Source organism: Neophocaena asiaeorientalis, unplaced genomic scaffold, assembly GCF_003031525.2.
Source record: "Neophocaena asiaeorientalis asiaeorientalis breed wild unplaced genomic scaffold, Neophocaena_asiaeorientalis_V1.1 scaffold303, whole genome shotgun sequence".
NCBI lineage: Eukaryota > Metazoa > Chordata > Mammalia > Artiodactyla > Phocoenidae > Neophocaena > Neophocaena asiaeorientalis.
In genome coordinates, this window is record NW_020174420.1 from 2,769,617 (window position 1) to 2,793,108 (window position 23,492).

Consider the following 23,492-nt stretch of genomic DNA (forward strand, 5'->3'; position numbering starts at 1 on the left):
CCCAAATTCATTTTTTTTTTTTTTTTTTTTTTGGTGGTACGCGGGCCTCTCACTGCTGTGGCCTCTCCCGCTGAAGAACACAGGCTCCGGACGCGCAGGCTCAGCGGCCATGGCTCATGGTCCCAGCCGCTCTACGGCATGTGGGATCTTCCTGGACCGGGGCACGAACCTGCATCCCCTGCATCGGCAGGCGGACTCTCAACCACTGCGCCACCAGGGAAGCCCTCAACTACATTTTTGTCCCATGTTAGCTAGGGACAAAGGCTAAAGGCAAAATTATGCAGTGGGAAAAGCAATGGACTAGAATTCACAGGCCTGGGTTCTGCCTCAAGCCTGCCACTTAATAATTGTAAGAATTCTAAGTTTTACCATCTACAGATCAAGAGTAATAGCCAATTTGTCTCTTCAGAGAGTTGTGAAAACAAAATTATATTAAAAATGTTGAAACCTTTCAAAAGGATGAACTGAAATATATGCCTGAAGTACAAAAGACCTTTAAAAGAATTTCAACATTCTCTAGAAAAACATGTGAAAACTTCATCATAAAGTTATTAATTCAACTAAAGCTCAATTTTGCAAACATTTCTGAAAAACATATAAAACATTTAACATTTCTGATTATGTAAATAACAACATGTTAACTGTTGAAAAAAAATCGGGGAAAAAACAGAAACGTATTCTTAGGAAAGTATAAAGAATACCACTGAAATCAATCACGATATCAACTCCCTAAACACAAAGACTTCTTAACATTTTGGCAAATTTCCTTTTACTTTTCTCACATTTATAACCATTCCCTTACCACTGGACACTAGCTGTTTCCAGCTTTTCAATATTATAAGCAATGCAGTGGGGATATCTTTACACACATCATATCATGGCAATACCTTTTTAAGGGCTGTGTATACATCCATCTCCACTTGCATCACAAATAAGTTAGATGAACCAATGAGTTGTTTCATGACATTTATACTAGAAAAGATAAAATAGAAGTAGTGAGCCTCTCTTCATGCACAAGATAAAAGACCCTGGTGGAACTGAAAACTTTAAGTCTTTTTTATCAAAAGAGACTGTGGAATTAAAAATTACATCAGTCTTTTTGCCCAAGACAAAGAATCTATCCGAACATAAGGATACTTTTAATTCAGACAGTATGCTGTGAAAGGTCTTTTCTTGCACTGACAAGGAAACAAAGAGCTTTGCTGTGCTAATTAATCAAGTTAAAACAAGGTCCCAGTAAGATAAGTTTTAGTATGCTCTGATAAAGTGGCAGCCTTCCTCTTTTTTCTTTCCCCCTCATTCAATTAAAAAAAAAAAAAAAAAGACACTTGTCAAAATTCACTGAAAGAGATATATCTTCAAAGTCTATCTTTCACCTCTAGGCTTAAGAGAATTGCTTAGTCATAAAACATGTTTTTATTACTGTTAAGGAGATTAAAATCAAGAAATATGTGTTAGTTTAAATTTAGAATGGAAATAATATCAGTAGCTGTTTTCTTTTCTTTTTTCCTTTTTCTTTCCTTCCTTTAAGCCACAAAAAGCCAGAAGAGCATCTGGGGCTTTAAGATGACCACTATGATTTATCTTCCTTTTGAAAAAGCTCAACGAGAAATTATAAAAGAGAAAAAGTGTTTTCTAATGACTTTTTTTTTTTTAATAAATAAATTTATTTATTTATTTTTGGCTGCTTTGGGTCTTTTTGCTGTGCGTGGGCTTTCTCTAGTTGCAGCACACGGGCTTCTCATTGTGGTGACTTCTCTTGTTGCAGAGCACGGGTTCCAGGCACGCAGGCTTCAGTAGTTGTGGCACATGGGCCCAGTAGTTGTGGCTCGTGGGCTCCAGAGCGCAGGCTCAGTAGTTGTGGCACACAGGCCTAGCCGCTCTGCGGCATGTGGGATCTTCCGGGACCAGGGCTCGATCCTGCGTCCCCTGCATTGGCAGGTGGTCTCCCAATCACTGCAGCACCAGGGAAGTCTCCTAATGACTTTTAAACCAAACATACTGCAGAGCTTTGTTTATGCCTTGATATCATTAGGTGATGATGTTTTGGTAGAATAATGCTTCTCAAACTTTTCTACCAAAGTACCTCTTAAGGGCAAAGGAAAGGAAAGGACCCAGGAATCCAGGAGTAGGCTAGCCATAAGAATAACATTTCTATTAATTTTTGTATTTCATCTTGTAAATCCAAAGAAACTTAATTCTCTCTATTCCACAATGTACTTAAACATAAAAATGTTTACTTCTCTCCTACTCCTCCCCACACCTCCCCCCAAAAATCATTAAAATTGACATCCCAGTAAGCTATGCAATGTTAAGGCTTTGGTTTTGCATATTTCCATCAGAATGCCACACATTCCTAGGGACATTTGTACCCTAGTCTCAGAAGCACCACTGTCAAGGAACTGCAAGCCTGAAAGTGACTGCATAGTCTACTGGCCTTTAAAAGTTCATTCCCACTCTGAATTTCTCAGACCCAGGGCAGATAAGTCATCTCCATTATTACAAATAAGCTCCTAGAGGGCAGAGACCATGACATAATCACCTCTGCCTCCTTCACAGCCCTTAACATAGTACCTTTACACACAGTAGACATTCAGAAATTATTTGTTGAAAGAAGGAATAATAAGCAAACTTAATTCAAAAGACCAACTTAATTGTGAATTTAATTTCACTAAGCTTAGCAAAAAGTTTAAAGCAATTTCCTCAAATGTAATTTCTCAATGGGAAAAGATGGTTTTTAAAATAAACTTTTAGATTCTCTAAGAGCCCAGCAAAAGTGAGGTAACCCTTTTTCTATAGTTTTATAGCAGCAATGAATTTTTCCATTAAAATTGGTTAAAGGAGTATTCATAATATACATTGTATCATTTACAACAAAGAAATTTGTGTAGCATTTTTTCAATTCATGATGTAGTCAAGATACCTTTCATTAAATTGTTCACTTTTTCATAAGCAATATATTTCCACTTTATACAAAAATGTCTTGCATACTTGAACAAATGATAATAAAGTTATTTAAAATTCAAGTACCTGAGTTCTTTAAAAAGTTCAACATTCTGGTGAGTCATCAGATTGTTTAGAAGCCATTCAAGGCACCTGAAATTAAACATGGAATTATTACATTATATATCATGTATCTATGATTTATTAAGTAGTACTTACAGTTAAAATAAAAAAGAATATTAATCTTTCTAGGACATGCGCAAATTTTTAAATTTAACAATTGGAAAGTTAGTATTGTTTTTGTCAGCAGTTAGTAAGGGAATATTCCCTTTATATTAAAAAGAGCATTTCTAATTAAGAAAACCTCATTTTCAAGTTTGTGTTAAATGGTTTATGAAGGGGTTTACATACTTCTATTACCTTCTTTATAATTTGAAAATGGGTACTGCAATTCTCAAGAATTAAAAACATTGCCAGTAGTTGCACTGATATACAGTCAGCCCTCGGTATCCGCGGGTTCTGTATCCATGGATTCAACCAACCGAGAATTGGAAATATTGGAGAAAAAAAAAATAATTCCAGAATGTTCCAAAAAGCAAAACTTAAATATGCCGCAAGCCAGCAACTATCTACAAAGCATTTACGTTGTATTTGTAACTATTTACATAGCATTCACATTGTATTAGGTATTTATAAGTAATCCAGAGATGATTTAAAGTATACAGGAGGATGGTTATTTGCAAATACTACACCATTAAATAAGGGACTTGAGCATCCGCAGATTTTGGTATCCACCCAGGTCCTGGAACCAATCCCCTGCGGATAGTGAGGGACGACTGTAATGACTATTATGCCTACTGCTTAAAAAAATTTAATAGAGATGTGCTGTAAAGAGTGGCCATAGTTTTTATAAGCATGTATAACCCACCCACAATCACAAAGACCTCACTTTTGAGGAATTTACTAAATAGTCCAAATGTAAAAACAGACCTTTTATAACAAATTCTATCCTCCCTTTTTTTCCTTTCTTTTTATAGCTATACATTCTCTTAAGAAACCAAAGCAGCCAAATTCCCTAAAGCAGGATAAAAGGGAAAACAAGAAAGGTAACTCACTTTTTCTTTACAGAATCCAGTCCATAGGTCCCTGCTGATGTGTAATAGCCACATACGGTTTTCACATTCACTGTTTCCTTCATTGTCTCACCACACTGCTGTATTAAACCATCCTGTAAATATAAATAAGCACTGGAAAGGCCCATTTCACATGGGAAAAATAAGCTCTGAATATGTGCTTTTACATATTAAAAAGTAAAAAAAAAAAAAAAGGAAGAAAGAAAGAAAACTCATAAGTGCAGCAAACCTAAGTCTTTTTATAAGTCCAGTAAAAATACCTAAAAAAATCCAGCAAGTATTAAACTAAATACTTGGAAGTGAAAATGGAAGGGAGGAAGTAAAAGCAGGAAGACAGAGGTGAATATTGCTATTCTCTCTTTTCTGTCCTTCCCCTCTCTAGGACCTTTGCAAATTTAAGCAGCATTCTGTCTGTTTTGCCTGTTCTTTTAAAACTAAGACCTCTTTATATAGTCAGATGACCAGGTGATGGGCTAGGTAAGTAAACAATATGAATCATCAGAAAGTTTTTATTAGTTTAAAACACCTATCAATACCTAAGAAATACACCTAAAACAAATATATTATTGTTTAAAACTTACAATGAATTTTTAATCTAAAATGTTTATATGGAAGATTTCAAATAGCTAACTTTATTTAATATATGGAAAGGACCCCGTCATTTTTTACTCAAATTTCTGAGATATATTCATCATGCAAGTGTATTATTGTTAAGTAGTTAAATCATAAAGATAATGCAGAAAGTGAGTTAAGAACGAAACCAAAAAAGGATTAAAAGTTAAAAAATAAAGTATAATTATTGGAAATAAGTATTGAAAGGATCAAAACATTTATAAAAAATCAAATTACCTCAGCCAAGGATATTTAGCAAGCTATTAACTAATACTTAAATCAGTATACAAAAGTCACATAAAAAGAAACAACTTTTTTAAATGATCAAAATAAAATGTTGACTCCACTGTGATTTTACACTTACCTGGAAGCCATTCTAGACTCCTTCCCTTTCCTTTTAATATCTCATCTGTCACCAAGTCCAGTGGATTATCCCTGCTTAACCTCTCCAGTAACCAGTTTTCCTCTCCATGCTTTTTGCTACTACCCTCATTTAAACCCTCCCGTGGATTACTGCAATAGGTTTTTTTTCATTTTCTTCATATTTAAGGGAATGTACAGTAATTTTAATATATCTAGTATAATTCTCCTAGATGTGGCAACAAATTTTTCATTTTAATATACCTTGAGGTTTTTTCTCATCATTATTTTTCTAATTTATTTATTTATTTTATAATTTTTATTGGAGTATAGTTGATTTACAATGTTGTATTAGTTTCAAGTGTACATCAAAGTGAATCAGCTGTTGGTGGGAATGTAATAGGTTTTATACTCATCTTTCTTCAGTTCATCCTTCACACTGTTCCCAAAGCATTCTGAAATATAACTTTGTCTTTCCCCTGATTAAAACTTTCCAAAAGTACTTATATGTAAAGTCAACTTCTTAAAAGGTACTGACTGAGGGGCTTTCGTGATCTGGTCTCTGCCTCCCTCTCTCCAACCCTTCTTATATTCTGTGCTAGATCTATGTTCCACTCAGATTCTCTAATCCTCCATTGTTTCATATTTCTAGGTCTTAGTTTTCTGTCTGAAATGTTCTTTCTTCCCCTCTCTTCTTACTTCACAAGATAAATACATTTTCAGTCTTTAAGGCTCAACCTCAAACACAACTTCTTTCTTTGACACCAACAGGTTAAACCAACCACTTTGTGCATCCACTAAATCCTACAGAAAGTTTATCATCACATCTATAATATTGGACAGCTCTTACTTTACCTTTGAGTCTGTATATCAACCCTCCCTCCCCCACTCTACACACTCATTATATTGTGAGCTTCTTAAAGGTAGAGATTATATCTTTATTTACCTTTGTATCTCTGTGCCTAGCTTGACACACTGCTCAATACACTTCCGATGAATGAACAAATCTGTCATTCTACCAATAGATTATGTACATTTAGGTGGTTTACACACAATTATTTCATAATTAAGAAAACATTTCCATAGTAAGCACTCAATGTTTTCCAAACCCATGAACTATATGAATTAGTAATAAGCCACCTGCTTAAAACAGTCAAGATAAGTTATTAACGAATAGAAATCTGTAAATGGATTTAAGACAAGTACCTTCCTTCCACATTATAGTCATTCTAAGATATCCACACAGAAATAGATTGCATTCATTTTATATAGGCATCAAGACCATCTCATTTGTAATAAACTGCTTTTCATTAAACATTTTAAATGACTTATCATGAATGGAATATTTATACATTTCATTTAAAAGTTATAAAAAAGCTAAGTTTTATTATGGTTTTTGGAACAGATACCTTGAAACAAAAATACAAGTGTGATCCTTTTTTTCAGTACTATGCATACTTACCAACTGCAGCATACTAGCTGCTGCCAAAATGGCAATAACTCGACTGGGCTTTATTAAGACATCATCTCGTTACAATGACCCAAATGTCACCTGCAGTGCTTAAAGCAAAAGTATACAGGTAGAATGAAATAACAGTTATAGCTGAAGAGTATTACAAAAATAACAATGACAGTCTTCATACACTAAGACATATGTCTAAATCTAGTAGGTACAGAAAAGGATAAGATTAGTATCATTAATTTAACTATTAGTAATGGTTATGGACTGATGGTGCTAATTTAATAACAATGTTATACATTTCCATCTGTTCTACCAAATCATGCTGGATTTTTCTACAACTAATCTTGACATTAGTTAGTGGTCAGAATTAAGACACCCTTGGAAAAAGTTTTATAAAGATATCCCTGAGCAAACCAATCATTAAGTACAACTACACAGACCCAATGATAATCTTAACCCTGGTGCTTTCAGTGCTTTACCACTGGGGAGTGTGGAAAAGCTCCTGGTCCTATGCATGCCACACTCTCACCCAGCTGCCACAGCTATTTAAGCCTGTCCACCCTTTTCTCTACTGCCATTCTCATGCATGTCCTACATGGTTTGCTTTATAAATGTTCCTTTCTGTTTGCCTATGAGGTGAGTGCTGGGTACTTCCACTTCAGCTATCAAAGACAGGAGCAGGAGCACTAGGACAGGAGTTAGGAGACCTACAGTCTGATGTAGGCTCACTAAACCGCTCTGAGACCTAAAGTAAGTCTCTTAAATCCTCTGGACCTCAGCTTCCTCATCTAAGGTCCTTACAGCTCTAAAACAATACTGACTACATGATTCATATACTTATTCCCAGGAAAGGTCTTCATATATAGGGAATAATCAGTGAATAATGTTTATTGGCTTATTGTTTATTGGTCATACTTCTCCTTCCTTCACTCTACATCCTCTATATCCCAGGCAGATATATTTACAAACATGAAGTAAACAGATTGATAAGGCTGACATGACTAAATAGATTAAAGATACTAGAACAGAACTGATAAACTCTGGAGTAAATTAATATAAAGTTGTCACCTTAGGGTGTTAAATGGAGCTTTTCTCTAGCCAACAAAGTTAGAAGAAAATATTTATTTTCTGTCAAAAGAATACAAAGTTTATGTTTTTATGATTTTTGCATAATAGTAATCATGGTGGCGGTTACCTTCTATATCAATATTCTGGTCTGGAATCTCCAGTTCAATAATATTCATGCTGGACTCCTTCCATGAACCACTGAACATACTAGAAAAGTAGCCAGACTTAAAAACAAAAACAAAAAACACACTTATGCAGTACTTTCTGTGTCTTCCAAATTATTTTCCCATTTCTAACTCTAAGCAACTATTCTATCAAAACTAACGCATCATATTATTTCAAGAGAAAACAAACTGCCAGATAGGAGAAAAGAAATTAAGATAAGGACACTTATTAGGCTTATCAAAATACTTTAATTATTGAAAACCAAACCAAATCTCATATTACTATCTGAACTGACTTCCTATGTTACTATTTGAACCAACTAAGCTTTTTACTTAGTTGAACAATTTCTGACTATATTACATGAATATGTTTTCCTTTTCAATAGCATTCTAAATTCAAGCTTAGAAATTATATCATATATTTAAGTATCTCTCATAAACATATAACAACACACAACGTGGATACAAAATAATGTACTGAGGAAGAGAGAAGAGAAAACTAAAAGCTGTTGAGTCCTTACTCTATCTCAGTGGCTATAAAGGGTCCAGACCAGTCCCAAGTCAACACTAATTGGATGATCCCCAAGGAATTAGGGAAAATCCAAAGTTTAGTTTTATCTTATAAAAAAAATTCCAGAATGAATCTGAATTATTGGAAAGACACCAGAATGGATGAAGTCTTTAGTTACCTTCTAGGTAGCGCCTCCCATAACTAGAATTACTTTGGAACGGATCAAATACTAACTACTAATTTTTTAAAATTTACTGAGTATGTAGATTAAGGCACTGTGAATATAGCAGAAAACAAAACAGACGTTTCTATCCTCAGGGGACTTATAATTTAGCATGTGTCTTGCACTATGATCAATCCAGTTTCTCTTGAGAGGGAAAGCGTTAACAGAGGCATTTTCACCCTTGAATTCACAAAACTGCTTTCAGAGATCAGAAAGAAAGATATGGACCATGTCCTCAAGTTAAGACCAGTATTCTGATATAGTCTCTGGGGTATATAATGCAAGCCAAAGTAAACTTGTTCAAAAAAATTAAATAAAAAACATGATTAAAGTGTAAGAGAAAAAATTCCTTTCAAATGCTTCTACTGAAAAATCTTATACTATACCGTCTTACCAGTAATTACTGTCATATCGTGAAGAGGAGAGGGAAAATATAAGCTCCATAGGATAAAAAGTGAATTGTTCACTGTTCTATTTCTACTGCCTAGACCAATGACTTGAAAACAGATTTGATGAAGGAATAAATGATTAAAATATTTGAGCCATTAGAACAACATTTTCTTTTATTTTGAAAGTCTTGAATCTTTAAAATGGGGTGGCTGATAATAATATTTTCACAGATATCAAACAGGTATATCAGCTAAATGACTTAGTCCATATACTTTTTTGGTTTTGGTTTTGGCATTTTCCAGGAGAGAGGGAAGAGTAAGTGCCAAGAACTTTCCATTTACATTCAGTCTTAACTACAAAGCCACATTTCAGCTGAACTTATCCAACTGAAATAATCATATACAGAATAAACAAATTCAGCAATCCTAACTTAAACGTTGAATGGTGTTTCCCTTTTTGTCAACAGAAGGCACCAAAATAAGTACCTTATTGGAGTAATGACAAAAAGGCTGGTATGACAATGAAAACTCAAAATCTGTTTTCTAGACCAAACTAAGTTTTCACTAACAATGTTCACCGTATCTCTTACAAAACAAGACTTTTCATCAGACAGGACTTAAACAACAAATGTTCATGCAAAAGATTACTGTGAAATGCAATGAGAAAGGACAAACCTTATAAGAGTGTGAGTTGTTTTAAGTGACTACCTTGGTTACTCAAATATATAGTAAAATAAAATACTTACTTGACATAAATATATTTTGTGTAAGCTCCACTCCTCTCCTAGAGCACAGATCTTAATGTCACTGTTTTCACCATTTAAAAATAATGTTTGATAAATATATTTGGACGTACTCTTCAATTTTTTCCTGTTAAAAGAAATGCAAACGTTACATATATGTAAATCTGAATCTTTTACTGATTTTGCATGTAACTCAAAATACTCCTTTTGCTCAATTTCTATTAAATAGAACCAATTTGTCCACTGTATAAAAAGATAGAGGGATATTATACATTCAAACGTGCTCATGTATGAAAGGGTACATAAGAAACTAATAATAGTGGTTATCTGTGGGGTACTCTATTCCCAAGACGGGGAATAGTGGATAGATGGGGGCAGCGTGGAAGAGAGACCTTTCACTATACAGCTTTTTGCAATTTCTGATTTTTGAACTAAGAGAATTACCTATTCAATAAAGAAAAGCCAGCATGGTGATTTTTGCATATTTCCTTATTTAGTAACCAGCACTATGGATGATGTAATACAGTTGCAATAATACTGCTATGCAACTACAAAATGAAGAACAAGAATAAAAATTTCACCCTACACAAGTAATTTTAAAAATAATTTACATTTAATCTTATTTTAGTATCGAACTATTCTTAAACTCCTTAAAATGTCTTTTTCCCCACATTGGACAAATGGTTTGCAGCCTTAGACCAAAGGTTTTCAAAATTATGCTCAATGGAGAAGTGTCTTAGGGGCCACCAGGGAAAGCCAAGGTGTGAACTCTGGGCATCCCATCTAACTTCAACCAGAGAAGCATCATATATTATATTTGTAAACAACTTGGATTTGTGCATAAGATTTAATTTAAAGGAAGAACTGTTATTTCTGTTTTGACAATCATTGCTCAAGATGGTTCAGTAAGTAAGCAAAGCCCTAGGCAGAGACTGATCAATATCTTTTATATTCCTGGCCAATCCTGATAGCTTTCCTAGTAAAATTTTTAAATCTTTTTAAAAAATGAAGTAATTGTTTCAGATGGTGTCTTAAATCAGTATATTGAACACCCCTTCCCAGCAGACGGTAAAAAATGTACATGCTTCAGTGCAGACAGACTTGGGTTTGAGTCCCAGCTCTACTACCACAGCTCAGTTACCTTAGATGTGAAAAGAGGATATTACTATCCACTTCATTGGGTTACTGTAAGAAATAAATGAGACAATGTAGTTTCCAGTTCCTGACAGCACTCTCCCCAAATTATATGAAAAGATTAAAAGTACAGAAAGGAATAAACCCACAATGGGAAAAAGGTGAGGGTGGGCTTATCACATGATGAGAGAATTCCATGGATCTGGAAGTTAGAAAATAAACTGGAATGGAAAAGAGCAGTGACAACCACAGCCCAAAAGATATCACGGTCTAGGATGGACGTTGAAGCCCATCTGCCCTTCAGAACCGTGGGCGTAGGGATGGGGCTGGGAGGATGAGGTCTCAAGGGAAACAGAAGGCAGAAGTGAGGAGTGAAGCAAAAAATGGGGAAACTTGTTCCCCTAATGGCCTCCCCCACTCTCTATGAACACAGAGTGCAGATAACTTATACAAACAGATTCCAAGGTTTTTCTAGAAAGAAACAGAACAAATCTATCAGGAAGATCTAAGACTTTGGTGTAGGTGTTGGTGCCCCAGACAAAGCAATCCTCATTCTGGCATTTGAGGAATCTGTAGCCTGTTAGCTCCCAACCTATTCACCCTAAATCATGGTTCACAAACTGTGTGCCAAAGCACCTGGAGCACCACAGCAAATTCAGGGATGCATGTAGAATATTCCAAAATTAAAGGAAATCACAGCAACATCTTTCAGATACCATGCAATCTACGCTATTAAGTTGTTTGGACCTAACTATGAGATATTTCTTTAGGACCAGAGGTGCCATGAAAAAAATTACTGAGACACTAAGGGCACTGTGAACCAATAAGGCTTGTGAATCTCTGCTCTAAAACAAAGCATGCCCCACCCATATCCAACTTAGTAGTCAGTCTTCCTACTCAAAGGGAAGGCCCAGCAGAAATAGATCTATTTACTCAAAACACACACACACACACACACACACACACACACACGTGACTCATTCTGAAGCAGACAATCAAGGATCTCTCAACATGAGGAAAATTAACAGCATTAAAGACTATTTTAAAAAAGAGAAAAATTGGCATCAGAGGAAACATATAATTCAGGGAAAACAGAACTTAAAAAAAAAACTCTTAACACTCTAATTTTAACTAGTACATCTAGAGAGTTAAGATTACTACATTTATAAAATAATAGGATGCTAAGCTAAAGTATTACTCAGAACAAGGGGGAAAAAAAAAAAGAGATCTTTGGGACCAAAACCACAGTTGCTGAAATTCAAAAAAACAAAAGGGAAAGCTAAGGAAATTTCCCAGAACACAAAGCAAAAAAGACCTAGAAAGGAAAAAAAGAAAAGAGAAAAGAGGTACAATCCAAGAAATCCAAAATCCAGTTAAGAGGGGTCCAAGAAAGAGAAAATAAAGATAACAGGAGAAAGAGAATTGCAGAAGAAAGTTTCCCCAAACTAGTCTCCAGATTGTAAGGATCCACCAACTACCAAGGCCATTAAAAGACCTACAGTTAAGCACCTTCTAGTTAAATCCCAAAATACTAAAGAAAAAATTCCAAAAGTTCCAGAGAGAAAAAGTCACCTAAAAAGCAAAGAGAATTAGACCAGCATCACATTTTCTCATCAGTATGGTAGGCTAGAAGACAATGAATTAATACCATCAAAGGTATCAAAAGTTATTTTAGATTTCTGCACCCAATCAAAAGATGACTAGGGCTTCCCTGGTGGCGCAGTGGTTGAGAGTCCGCCTGCCGATGCAGGGGACACGGGTTCGTGCCCCGGTCCGGGAAGATCCCACATGCTGCGGAGCAGCTGGGCCCGTGAGCCATGGCCGCTGAGCCTGCGCGTCCGGAGCCTGTGCTCCGCAACGGGAGAGGCCACAGCAGCGAGAGGCCCACATACCGCAAAAAAAAAAAAAAAAAAAAAAGATGACTAAAGTGAGAGATTAAATTTACAACTAGATAAGCACAAATTACCTTCTTTTGCACCTTTCTTAGGATGTAGTTCCCTCAAATGAGTTCAGAAACAAAAAGACACAGGCTACAGAAAACAGTGGATCCGATCCTAGAGACAGAGTCAAAGTAAGTCCCAGGATAAGTGTAGACCTAGAGAGCAATGGATCCAGATTGGAACAAGAAGATGCAGGGACCCAGGAGGGAGGTCTTGGGTTTAGAGAAGAAGGACTCCATGCAAGTGTGTTAGGAAAGAGAAAAATCTGAAGATATGATGAAGGAATATTATTATTCTGTCAATGGCGGGGGTGGGAGGGAAGGTAGTCAGAAAGTCTAAGAAAATAAAAAAGCAATACAAAAAAGTATTGTTCTAATAAGCTACAAATGAAAATAGGGCCCAACATGATGGAATGTAAAAAAAAAATTCCATTTAATTATGAGGTTAGAAAATTTCTCCCAAGAGAAAAACAAGGGGTTGTGACATTGGACCCAAGATGTATGATTTATAATCCTAGCACACTACTTGACTCTGCAGTGAACAATATTTACATAGCTATAACAACAACTAACTGTTTACTAGATTTCAATGTTTAGAGACAACCTATGAACAAAAAACTAAAGATCTGGTTGCGGAACAGTTGAGTTTTAAGTCTTGTTAACGTAAAAGTAAAACATGCACTTGACAAAAGGTATAAGGTAGAGGAGGTGGGCCTGGAGGCCAAGGCTTTTCATGGAGTTGTTAGTTGAGGTGGAAGTGCACGAGACAACCTCAGGAAGCATATTAGTGCCAACATACAAGATTTTCTTACACCCTTCATCCATGCTGAGCTGAATAAACTAGGCATCTTGTACTGATACAACACATACTAGACTCGGACATGCATTTTCCAACAAAAATTTGCTTTAGAAGCTTTCCATTCCACTCGTGTAGTTCAGCGGTTGGCAAACTTTTTCTGTAAAGGTCTAGACAGTTAATATTTTCAGCTTCGTGGACCAGACAGCCTCCAAGCTAGTTTTGTTGGCACGCCAGCGGGCAGTTTCTCGCTTGCCAGTCTCAGCCTTCCACATCTTAGCAAACTCCATTACCATCCAGTGGGCCACAACTCCTCCAACATCTGAATCTCAGATTGGGAAAGGTGGTCCTAGCCCAAATTTGTTCCTTCCTTGGGCATTCTGTCTCAGTCCTAGAAGTAGTGACAGCTCCCTATGCCCTCTATTCCTGTATTTTTTAGAGATCTCTTTACCTTAGTAACTTACCTTTAGTAGTTAATCGCTTATTACTTCCTAATAATGGTTAAATTAAACTTTCCCTGTTCAAATTACTGTGTGATTTCTTTGAAATGGACCCCTGACATATATATTTCTATAGTGACACTGAATGCAAGTGGTCTAAATACTAATTAAAAGACAGAGATTATCCTATTGGATTTTTAAAAAATCAAGACCCCACTAAATGCTGTCTACAAGATACTTAAAGACCCAGGTTTAAAGGGAAAGAGTGGGAAAGGATGTAACATTTAAACACTTATCAAAAGAAAGTGGCAGTGGCTATAGTATCAGGAATGTAAATGTCTTTACATTTTGTAAAGATAAGGGGAGCCAATTCATCAAGGAGTCCTAATATTTACTGAGTGCTTCCATACCTGGCACTGTGCATCGCATGCATTCTAATATTTGTCAAGTCCTATAAGGCAAGTATTAGTATCTCCATTTTACATATGAGGAAATAAGGCTATTAAGTGCAAAGTACAGACTAGAACTCAGAATCTGAGCTCTTAAAATACTAATTCTCCAAAAAGGTAACTGAACAGTTTGGAAGTGGGGGTCCATTTTTGTAAATATAAACATTCATACATAAAACTGTATGAAGGGATTTATAAATCAAACTACTAACAGAGATTGTTTATGATACTCTTATTTGACAATAAATATGTAACACGTGTAGCATAAAATTTTAGAATCTTTCAAAGTTTCGTTTAAAAAATTACATCTATGTGACCCACTGATGGCCTTTAAAAAAAGAGGAGAAACCGGATTTTTTATGTGAAAATTTATTCCACTTATAAACTACATTTTAGTTCACAAGTAAATATTCCGTTTTTCACCTCTTCTAAAAAAGGTTAAGCAAGCTGCCTTACATATCCACGGTCAACGACTTCGAGTACTAGAGACGTTGGAAGACTCTGTTCCTAGTGAGGAACAAATGTACACAGTACTGATAAATTTCACCTGTACAGCGAGAGCTCCTGTTTGTAATCACTTCCCTTCCACTGTGGACCGACAACAGGGGTGCCCACTTCAGAGCCTAAATTTACGTGTCTTGGACCATAGAAGGCAGCCGGATGCAAAACAACTTATTCTACTGCCACCCACTGAGAGAGGACCAAGGTGTATTACGAAGGGCCAGCCGGCCGGCCCTGTCTAAGGTTTAATGAGGCGCAAGCTCTAGCTTGACGTTTCTCAGTCTCGTCTTGGGGCTGTAGCACCATCCTGGCGGCGTCTCTGGTTTACAAACCAGAATACCGGGCGTCTCCCCAGGTGCTTCCCATCCGCCCTGCATCGGACCGGCTCCCAGGTCTACCCCATCAAGGGCACGTCCGCTCTTCACAGGCTGGGGAGCGCCGCAGCCCCGGAAGCCCCCCGGGCACCGGGCTCATCCCCAGGCCGGACCGCGGGAGCCGCCCAACAGGTGCGGGCGCGTCCCCCCACCTACCTTCGAGGGGTGTTGAGGAGTCGCTGCTGCTCGTCCCCTTCCTCCTCATCCTCGTCTGTCTCGGAATCGGGGTGACAAGAGCAGAAGGCCTCTCCGCTCCGCTTGCGCTTACGGCTGCCCGGACAGTAACAGAAGACGTGGGCGGCCGCGTCGCCACCACTCTCCAGCCTCCGGGCCGAGCCCCCAGCCCCAGAACCCGGCTCCTGCTGGCCTCGGGCTCGCCCCGGCTGGCGCAGCACTCGGCTGCTCAACGAGCCCATGGGTCACGGCTCGCCGACACTTCAGGGAGCGCACCTCAGGGAGCCCAACGAAAACGGTCTCCCGCCATGGCCCGACCACCACCGCCGGCCTCCACGTAGCGCCCGTGCCTACACCGCCACCTTCTCACGCGCAACCCCGACCGTTGCGTTGGACGCTACCGCCTCCATCCTCCGCCACGCCCACCGCGTCTCGCCGCGCAGCGCGCGCGGACCTCAGGACCTTGCCCCCAGACTTTCGCAATAAAGCGCGGACCGTAGAGCGCATGCGCACGGCGAGCCTCCGGAAGGGGCGGGGGGAGGCGCGTGTACGTCACGGATAGAGCCTGCGCAGAATGGGATGAGGGCGGGAGCGCGGACGTGCGTGTGCAGATTGGCGCTTTCTGCCGTGAGGTCAGCTAGGCCCACCTGCAATCCTGAATTGGGGGCCGGGCTAGCTTTTAGAATTACTTTATACCTCCCTTTGTGTTAGCAAGACCGGCAATTCCGCCTCGTTTGTTCTTTCTGCGAAGGTTCCTTAAGCTCCAGATGTCTACCGGGCCCTGTGTTAGGCAAGGAGCAAAAAAGACATTGCTGTTTGGGGTCATCTTTGGAGGAGTTCACCATGTGCTAGGGTCACGCCCTGCGCAGGCTTTCCAACAGAGGAGGACCTAGAATGTGGAACTTTGCTATGCCCTCGGGTTTCTTAAGCAGCACCTCTCCGCTGCCCTTAACTGATTATGGCAACCGTTCCATTCTCTCTTTTCCTTCCCTCCCAGCGGCAGTGGGATGTCTGAATAGGGTCTGAACCGGAACTGTCAGGTTTTAAAGTGCCTTCTGGAGACCCAAGCAAAATTTACAGGTGTCTGAGCAAAAATTACAGGTGTATGCCTGGAGTTTGCAGCCATTGCTATGGACCCTGGACAGTCAGCTTTCATTCCCTGATTCCCTTCGGCTACTTTTTTTTGTTTTTTTTTTAGCATTTTTATTGCAGTGTAATTGTTTTACAACGTTGTGTTAGTTTCTGCTGTATAACAAAGTGAATCAGCTATATGTATACATATATCCCCATATCCCCTCTCTCTTGCGTCTCCCTCCCACCCTCCCTATCCCACACTTCTAGGTGGTCACAAAGCACCGAGCTGATCTCCCCGGGTGATGCAGCTGCTTCCCACGAGCTATCTATTTTACTTTTGGTAGTGTATATATGTCAATGCTCCTCTCTCACTTGGTCCCAGCTTACCCTTCCCCCCTCCCTGCGTCCTCAAGTCCATTCTCTAGATCTGTGTCTTTATTCCTGTCCTGCCCCTAGGTTCATCACCCTTTGGCTACTTTCTAAATAAAATGTTTATAATGAAAATATTTATAATGAAATACCATAAATGAAATATTTATAATGAATTACTCAAATCGAGTAATATGATAAATACCTATCACCACAAGTATGATAGCTCAAATTTTAATAAAAACTTCAATGTATTACACTTGTTTTGATTAATTCTTTTAAGTAGAACAATACAGATAGGCAGAAGCTCCCTCTCCATCTCAGTCTGTTTCTCTCCCTCCACTCTAGTGACCACTATCCTCAGAATGGTGTATATCATTATTCCCATGCACGTTCTTATACGTGTACCCATAGCAATACGTTTTCTTTTGCACGTTTAGACATGTAAATTAAACGGAATCATTCATACCTATCATTTTGCACCTTTCTTCTCTCTCAAAATTATACTGTTGAGACTTATTCAATTAACAAATCTATAGTTAATTTTCACTGCTCTTGTGTGACACCCAAAATTTATCCTTTCCCTCACTGAGGGAGTTAGGTTGTTTCTACTTTACTGCTCTTATAGAGCAGCATTGAACACCATGTGAGTTAGGTTGTTTCTACTTTACTGCTCTTATAGAGCAGCATTGAACACCATGTGAGTTAGGTTGTTTCTACTTTACTGCTCTTATAGAGCAGCATTAAACACCATGTGCAAGAGAGTCACCAAATAGATCCCCAGAAGTGAATTTGCTGGGAACTTTTCAACTTTATTATCTGTTGCCAAATTGCTCTCTGAAATGACTGCACCAGTTTATACTCCCATCAGCAGTATATGTAATTTGGACATCACAGTGTACTCACTCTGCGAAGTCTGAACTGAGAGAGGCTAGCAGAGGCAGCTTGGTGGAGGTAGAGGGTAGGGGAGAAGCAGAAAATGATTGCTGCTAGGGGATCAGCCTGCATGCCCAGAATTTGTCAGCACAAAGGATACGCATGGAACAAATGTGGGCCACTATAAGACAGCCAGTATGGAATCATCTTAGATCCTGTCTAAAAGGCCTGGGTGGAAAGACAAACAGACTTCAGCACAAAGAGCTTGAATTCCTAGGGACTGAAAAAGGAGAACTGCATTTGCTTTGCCAAAGGAACTAAAGATGAGTATTTTACTGGTGATGGAGTTGTAAAGGAACTCAGGAGAATGCCAACAAGAATCAGCTTTAAACATCTGACAGAACTAAAAAACAAAAAACATCTGACAGGGTCACACAGCATTGATCATCTACCACCACAGCACTAACAGATAAGAACTTTCCTGCTCCCATTTACTCTCCTCCCTTCTGCTAGGTAGGGGAGGGGAAGGTAGGGTCTAGAAAGAAGACTAGGTGAAGAAAGAAAAGAAGCCCACCATATCACCCTCCCCAAACTCCAGCTTCCTGCTGGCAATAAGCCAGATCTGAATGAGGGGAGAAGCCTCAACTGTAAATGAAGTTTGGAATTTTGACTGAAAACATTAATTGCTGAAATGACACAATTCTATAGTAGGAATTTTTAAAGCCTAAGAATGACCAGAAAAGTCACGACCCTATCCTCTATCTGAATTTTCATATAAAGACAGGAGAAGAACTGGACCCAATGAATAAATGTAAATAGACAGTGGGAGAAAAAAAACAAAGTTGCTTCCTAGTTATATTACAAAGTCATGCTTGTTCAGTACATCAATCATTCCTCCAGGGTGGCTTTAACCTACTCTGTAGAAAGCTTCCCATCAACATATGTAATTTGTTTTAAAATTCTGGCTAAGCCATATATAATTTAAAGATAACCCCCCCCCCCAAATCTATAATGCTTCCAAAGCCAAATAACGTTAATTTGGAAATTCCATGCTCTTCTGGGTAGGTATTGAAGCAGCAGTACTATTTCCTATAATTAGCTGGAATGACTAAGTATTCATGTAAATAGCTTTCACCAGTAGTCAAGCACTTGTAATAGGCAAGTAGAAAAAAATCCTTATATTTCACCCATCAAAATACAACAAATAACTATAGAATGAAGAAGACAAATATTCTTATTTAATATGAATGTTCTACTTAGAACCAAGAGCATCACTCATTTCCAGAGATAACTTAAATATACTATTTTATATCATTAAGTAGTGTTTGGTATATATGAACATTAGTTTTACAGCAGTAGAGGTACATAAGATTAAATATGTTATTTTTCCTAATGTTGTACTTTCTAATAGAAATTGAGTAACACAAATCCTTCAAAAATATCTACTTTCAGAGTCCAGGATGAAAAAACTCACAAGCAGAAAAGTCAGCCAGAGAAAGCATACACCTCATTTGAAAGGCACTGTGTTTTATTGAAATTACTTTTCCATGTTGTATACAAAGTGAACTTTTAAATTAAATCCAAGTACACCTTTACAGTAATTCTAGAGTTGAAAGGCACAGTGCGAGTATAAATTACTACAAATCAACAAAATTGAAAATGATTTTAAAAATTTTGGGCACAAAAATTTTTCTTTAAGTAAAAATAAATTCAGAGCACTACACCATCACCAGAATACACAGTTTGACACAATTCTTTCACATTCATCTTCAAGCTGGATCAATACCATTATTATTATTTTATTATATTGTTATTATTAACCATAATATTGTGGAATGTTCAGCATTTATGTTTGGTAACCAGACATATATGATCTGTATAACCACACTTAGAATTGAATTCGTTCAGAAGAGTTGGTGAGTTTGGTATACTTTAACCTGGAGAGACTGAGATGGTAACATAAGACGTGATGGAGGAAGTCTCTAATGCCAAACTTAGTAAAGATCAACTAACACTTTAGACAAAAATCTAAACAAAGGAGATCTGTGGATGCTTTCAAACTATGACATGTAAAATAGCAAATTGGATAGATTTTCTTACTAACTAGATGCTCACAATTTCAAATCAAGAAATTACTAGCCACTCTAAAAATACAATTAGGGAAGAAATGTGATTTTAGACCAGTCTTCCATTTCAACAGTTTTCACCAAAAAGAAAATATGAAATAATTTAATATATTCCAATTTCTGTGAAACACAAACAAGGAAGAAATCTGTTGAAAACATGGAGCACATTCTTATTTCTAATTTAAAATCTCCTTTTAGGTTTTATAAGCTTTGAAAAGCAAGTACAGCTTTAAAGCATCATAGTGAGTAATTATAGATGAATAATAATGCAGTCTATATCTTAGGAGGCATCTGTAGGCATTTTAATTGGAAATAACCATTCTGAGATAATGCTAGTAGCAGTGTAGAAAAATGAAGTTAAAAAAAATTCGAAGTGTAGGGAATCCTCCTATCCTTTCTGGATTTTATTTTAATCATCTCCTCCACAGAGAATGAGCAATACCTTCCTGTAGTCTCCAGATGTATCACCCTGGGGACAAGGAAAGCACAGTTACAATCAGATAAATGGGTTTTAAAATAGAATACACAGCTCAAAGTCATCTAGGTTAACTTTTTCAGTCTTGCCGGGATCTTTCTTAGAGAGGTTTTTTTTTTTTTTTTAAATGACATTTGTTATTTTTTATTATAAAAAGAACACCTGTTCAATGTAGAAAATAGACATAAAAGAATATAAAAACATCATCTATAATTCTAACATCTAGAGATTACTCTGCCTAACATTTTGGTTTTTGCATATCCTTCCAGACTTTTTTCTATGGATATAGATTCCTACATGATGGGATTGTAGTATTCTTCCATATTCTACTTTTTTAAACTTCTATGCCTATTTCCCTATTTTAATTTATTAAGTACTCTTCCACAACATCATTCCTTAATGGTTACAGAGTATTCTATTGTACATAGGTAAAATAATTTATTTGATTACCCCCCATTGGATATTTATGTTTTTTTCCAATTTTTCACTATTGTAAACACTGCTGCAATAAACATACTATAAATTTTTGTGCATTTTTAAATGGTGTATTCCGGATAAATTTTCATAAAATGGGAATTACCAGATTAATGATCATGTATTTTCTTTGAATATGGGTTGCAAAATAGCCTTCCAGAAAGGTGCTATAATTTTTACATAGAATTTTTCATGGCCTAAATAATAGATCAATTTTTGCTAGTGCTTCATGGGCACTAGAAAAGATGGGATGGGATTCAAAGTTTAATGTATATCCATTAAAATCAATCTTAATACACCCTTGTTTATACTTTGTCTCATTGATCTGCCAAAAGAGAAGGATGTGTTAAAGTCTATCTAGCATAGTATTTCCATCAATGTCTTCTTTTGGAGCCTCAAGTTTCTTATTTATATATTTGAATGCAATACTATTTGGCAACTAACGTTTTATGGTAATTTAATCTTTGTTGTAAATTGTTGCTTTTATCAATATAAAGTGATCTATTACTTTGTCCTATTTAATGCTTTTTCCCCTTAAATTCTTCTTTTTACTTATAGTATAATCCCTGCTTTCTTTTTGTCAAATGTTCTTTTCCCTGGCCTTTTCTTTTTAAAGCTTCTTACATATCACTGTATTTCAATTGTTCCTTATAAACAGCATGGAGTAGGATTTTATATTTTTACCTAACCTGAGAGTTTATTTATTATCATAACTTACATTTGTAACCTTACTCCTGTCTTTTTTCTATTATTTACATATTTTCTATTTCTATTCTGTTTCTTTTGACAATTTTTATTGAATGGGCAATGTATTCTTTATTTTAAATTTTTTCCAGTGTTGTGTGAGTGTATGTATACACATATCAACGTATTTATATATATACAAACATATAATGTAAATGTATTTATTGTGCTGTTTCCCCAGTCAATCAATATTTTTTACCCCATCATTTTAGTGTCTGTATAGTATTCCACTGGATAGATTTCCCATAATTTGAGTCATTCCCTATTGGTTAATAAAAATTAAAATAATGTGTAATAAACTCTGTAACCACTAAGCAAGAACTTCCTATTCCCCTTATCCTCCAGCCCCTGGTAAACTCTAATCTACCTTCTGTCTCTATGAATTTACCTAGTCTAAATATTTCATGTAAGTAGAATCATATACAATATTTGTCCTTTTGTGTCTGGTTTATGTCACTTAGCATGTTTCCAAAGTTCATCCATGTATCGGAAACTTCATTCACATTATGTGTGTATATATCACGTTTTGTTTATCCATTCACCTGTTCATGGACCCTTAGGTTGTTTCCACCTTTTGGCTATTATAAATAATGTTCACCTTGGTGTCCAAATACCTGTTTAAGTCCCCTTTTTCATTTCTTTTGAGTATATACCTGGAAGTGGAATTGCGGGGTAACATGGTAATTCTATGTTTAAATTTTTGAGGAAGCGCCAAACTGTTTTCCACAACAGCTGCACCATTTTACCTTCACACCAGCAATACACAAGGTTCTAATTTCTCCACATCCTCTCCTACATTTGTTATTTTCCATGTTTTAAAAATTATAGCCATCTTAGTAGGTACGACGTGGTATTTCACTGTGGTTTTCATAATGATGTTGAACAGCTTTTCACGTGCTTATTGCCCATATCTCCCTTGGAGAAATGACGATATTTAAATCCCTTGTCATTTTTTAATTGGGTTGTTTGTCTTTTTGTTATTGAGTTTTAGGAGTTCTTTATATATTCTGGATAGTAAACCCTTACTAGATATTATTTTCTCCCATTCTGTGGATTAGTGCACTTTTATCTTATTATTTTGCCTAAAGATATTCTTAAATATATAATAACTAAGTAAGAGGTATAGTTTATTTTTTAAACATTTATTGGCAAGTTGCCTCCCTGGAAAGTTAGCCTAGTTTATAGTGCTTCCATAAGAGACGGTGAGATTTTCCCAAGCCTTTTTCAATGCTGGTTATGACCTCTTTAAACTTCGTTAAGGTATTAGGTGAAAAATGATGATTTGCTTTTATTTGCAATCCCTTGTATATTAGTGAGATTAAACATTGTACATATTTATTGTCCATTTGTGTCTCATCTTTCATGAAGCTCATGTTTTCTTTCTGTCCAGTTTTCTTTTTGGATTTTTCTCCTTGTTCTTAGTAATTTGTACAAGTTCCTCATATAGGGATATTAACCCTACATTATAAGTATATGTTACAAATATATTTTCCCATAGCTTCATTTATGGTCATCCTTGAATCTTAAAATTGTTTTGCTTACAGCTAGCTATATTTCAGCTCTGCAAAACACAGTGACCTCACAGACCGTACAGAAATAGAAACAAGTTCCTAAATGCCTTGTAGACATAGTCATAAACTCTGCAGCTCAAATCACCTAGTAGTTAAACCTCTCCAAGCTATGAGTAGGATCAGAATATTTCATTCACAGATCAAATCCTGATCTATGCTGGCAACACCAGCTTCTAGGGAAATGGGTTTGGCTTCACATTCCTGAGGCCCTTCTGGCTTCCTCAAGAAGCAAAGTCCCAGTAATGAGGGGTTTTGAGAGACGTGAATCATTTCGCATCACTCCCATGCCATGTTAGGACTCCTAGAAGTCTGGTGCCAGGTAAAGAATAGCAATCCAGGATGACTATCACGTTTTCCCATATTTTCAG

At 37.0% G+C, this 23,492-nt stretch overlaps 2 protein-coding genes across 5 annotated transcripts in view; both read right to left on the reverse strand.

The window, feature by feature from the left end:
• GMCL1 (germ cell-less 1, spermatogenesis associated) overlaps nucleotides 1–16,162 on the reverse strand; it is a 47,949-nt gene extending 31,787 nt beyond the window's left edge. Inside the window, 7 exon segments of the mRNA XM_024756412.1 lie at nucleotides 888–972; nucleotides 3,031–3,096; nucleotides 4,059–4,171; nucleotides 6,511–6,608; nucleotides 7,706–7,802; nucleotides 9,612–9,735; nucleotides 15,398–16,162. Coding sequence (XP_024612180.1) covers nucleotides 888–972; nucleotides 3,031–3,096; nucleotides 4,059–4,171; nucleotides 6,511–6,608; nucleotides 7,706–7,802; nucleotides 9,612–9,735; nucleotides 15,398–15,657 — 843 coding nt within the window. The 5' untranslated portion in view covers nucleotides 15,658–16,162.
• Nucleotides 16,163–19,241: 3,079 nt separating this feature from the next.
• Nucleotides 19,242–23,492, reverse strand: part of ANXA4 (annexin A4) — a 70,576-nt gene continuing 66,325 nt past the window's right edge. For all 4 annotated transcript variants that reach the window (XM_024756419.1, XM_024756416.1, XM_024756418.1 and 1 more), the window contains exon 13: nucleotides 19,242–20,329. In XM_024756419.1, the coding sequence (XP_024612187.1) occupies nucleotides 20,270–20,329 (60 nt within the window). In that variant the 3' untranslated portion in view covers nucleotides 19,242–20,269. The remainder of the gene's footprint in view (nucleotides 20,330–23,492) is intronic.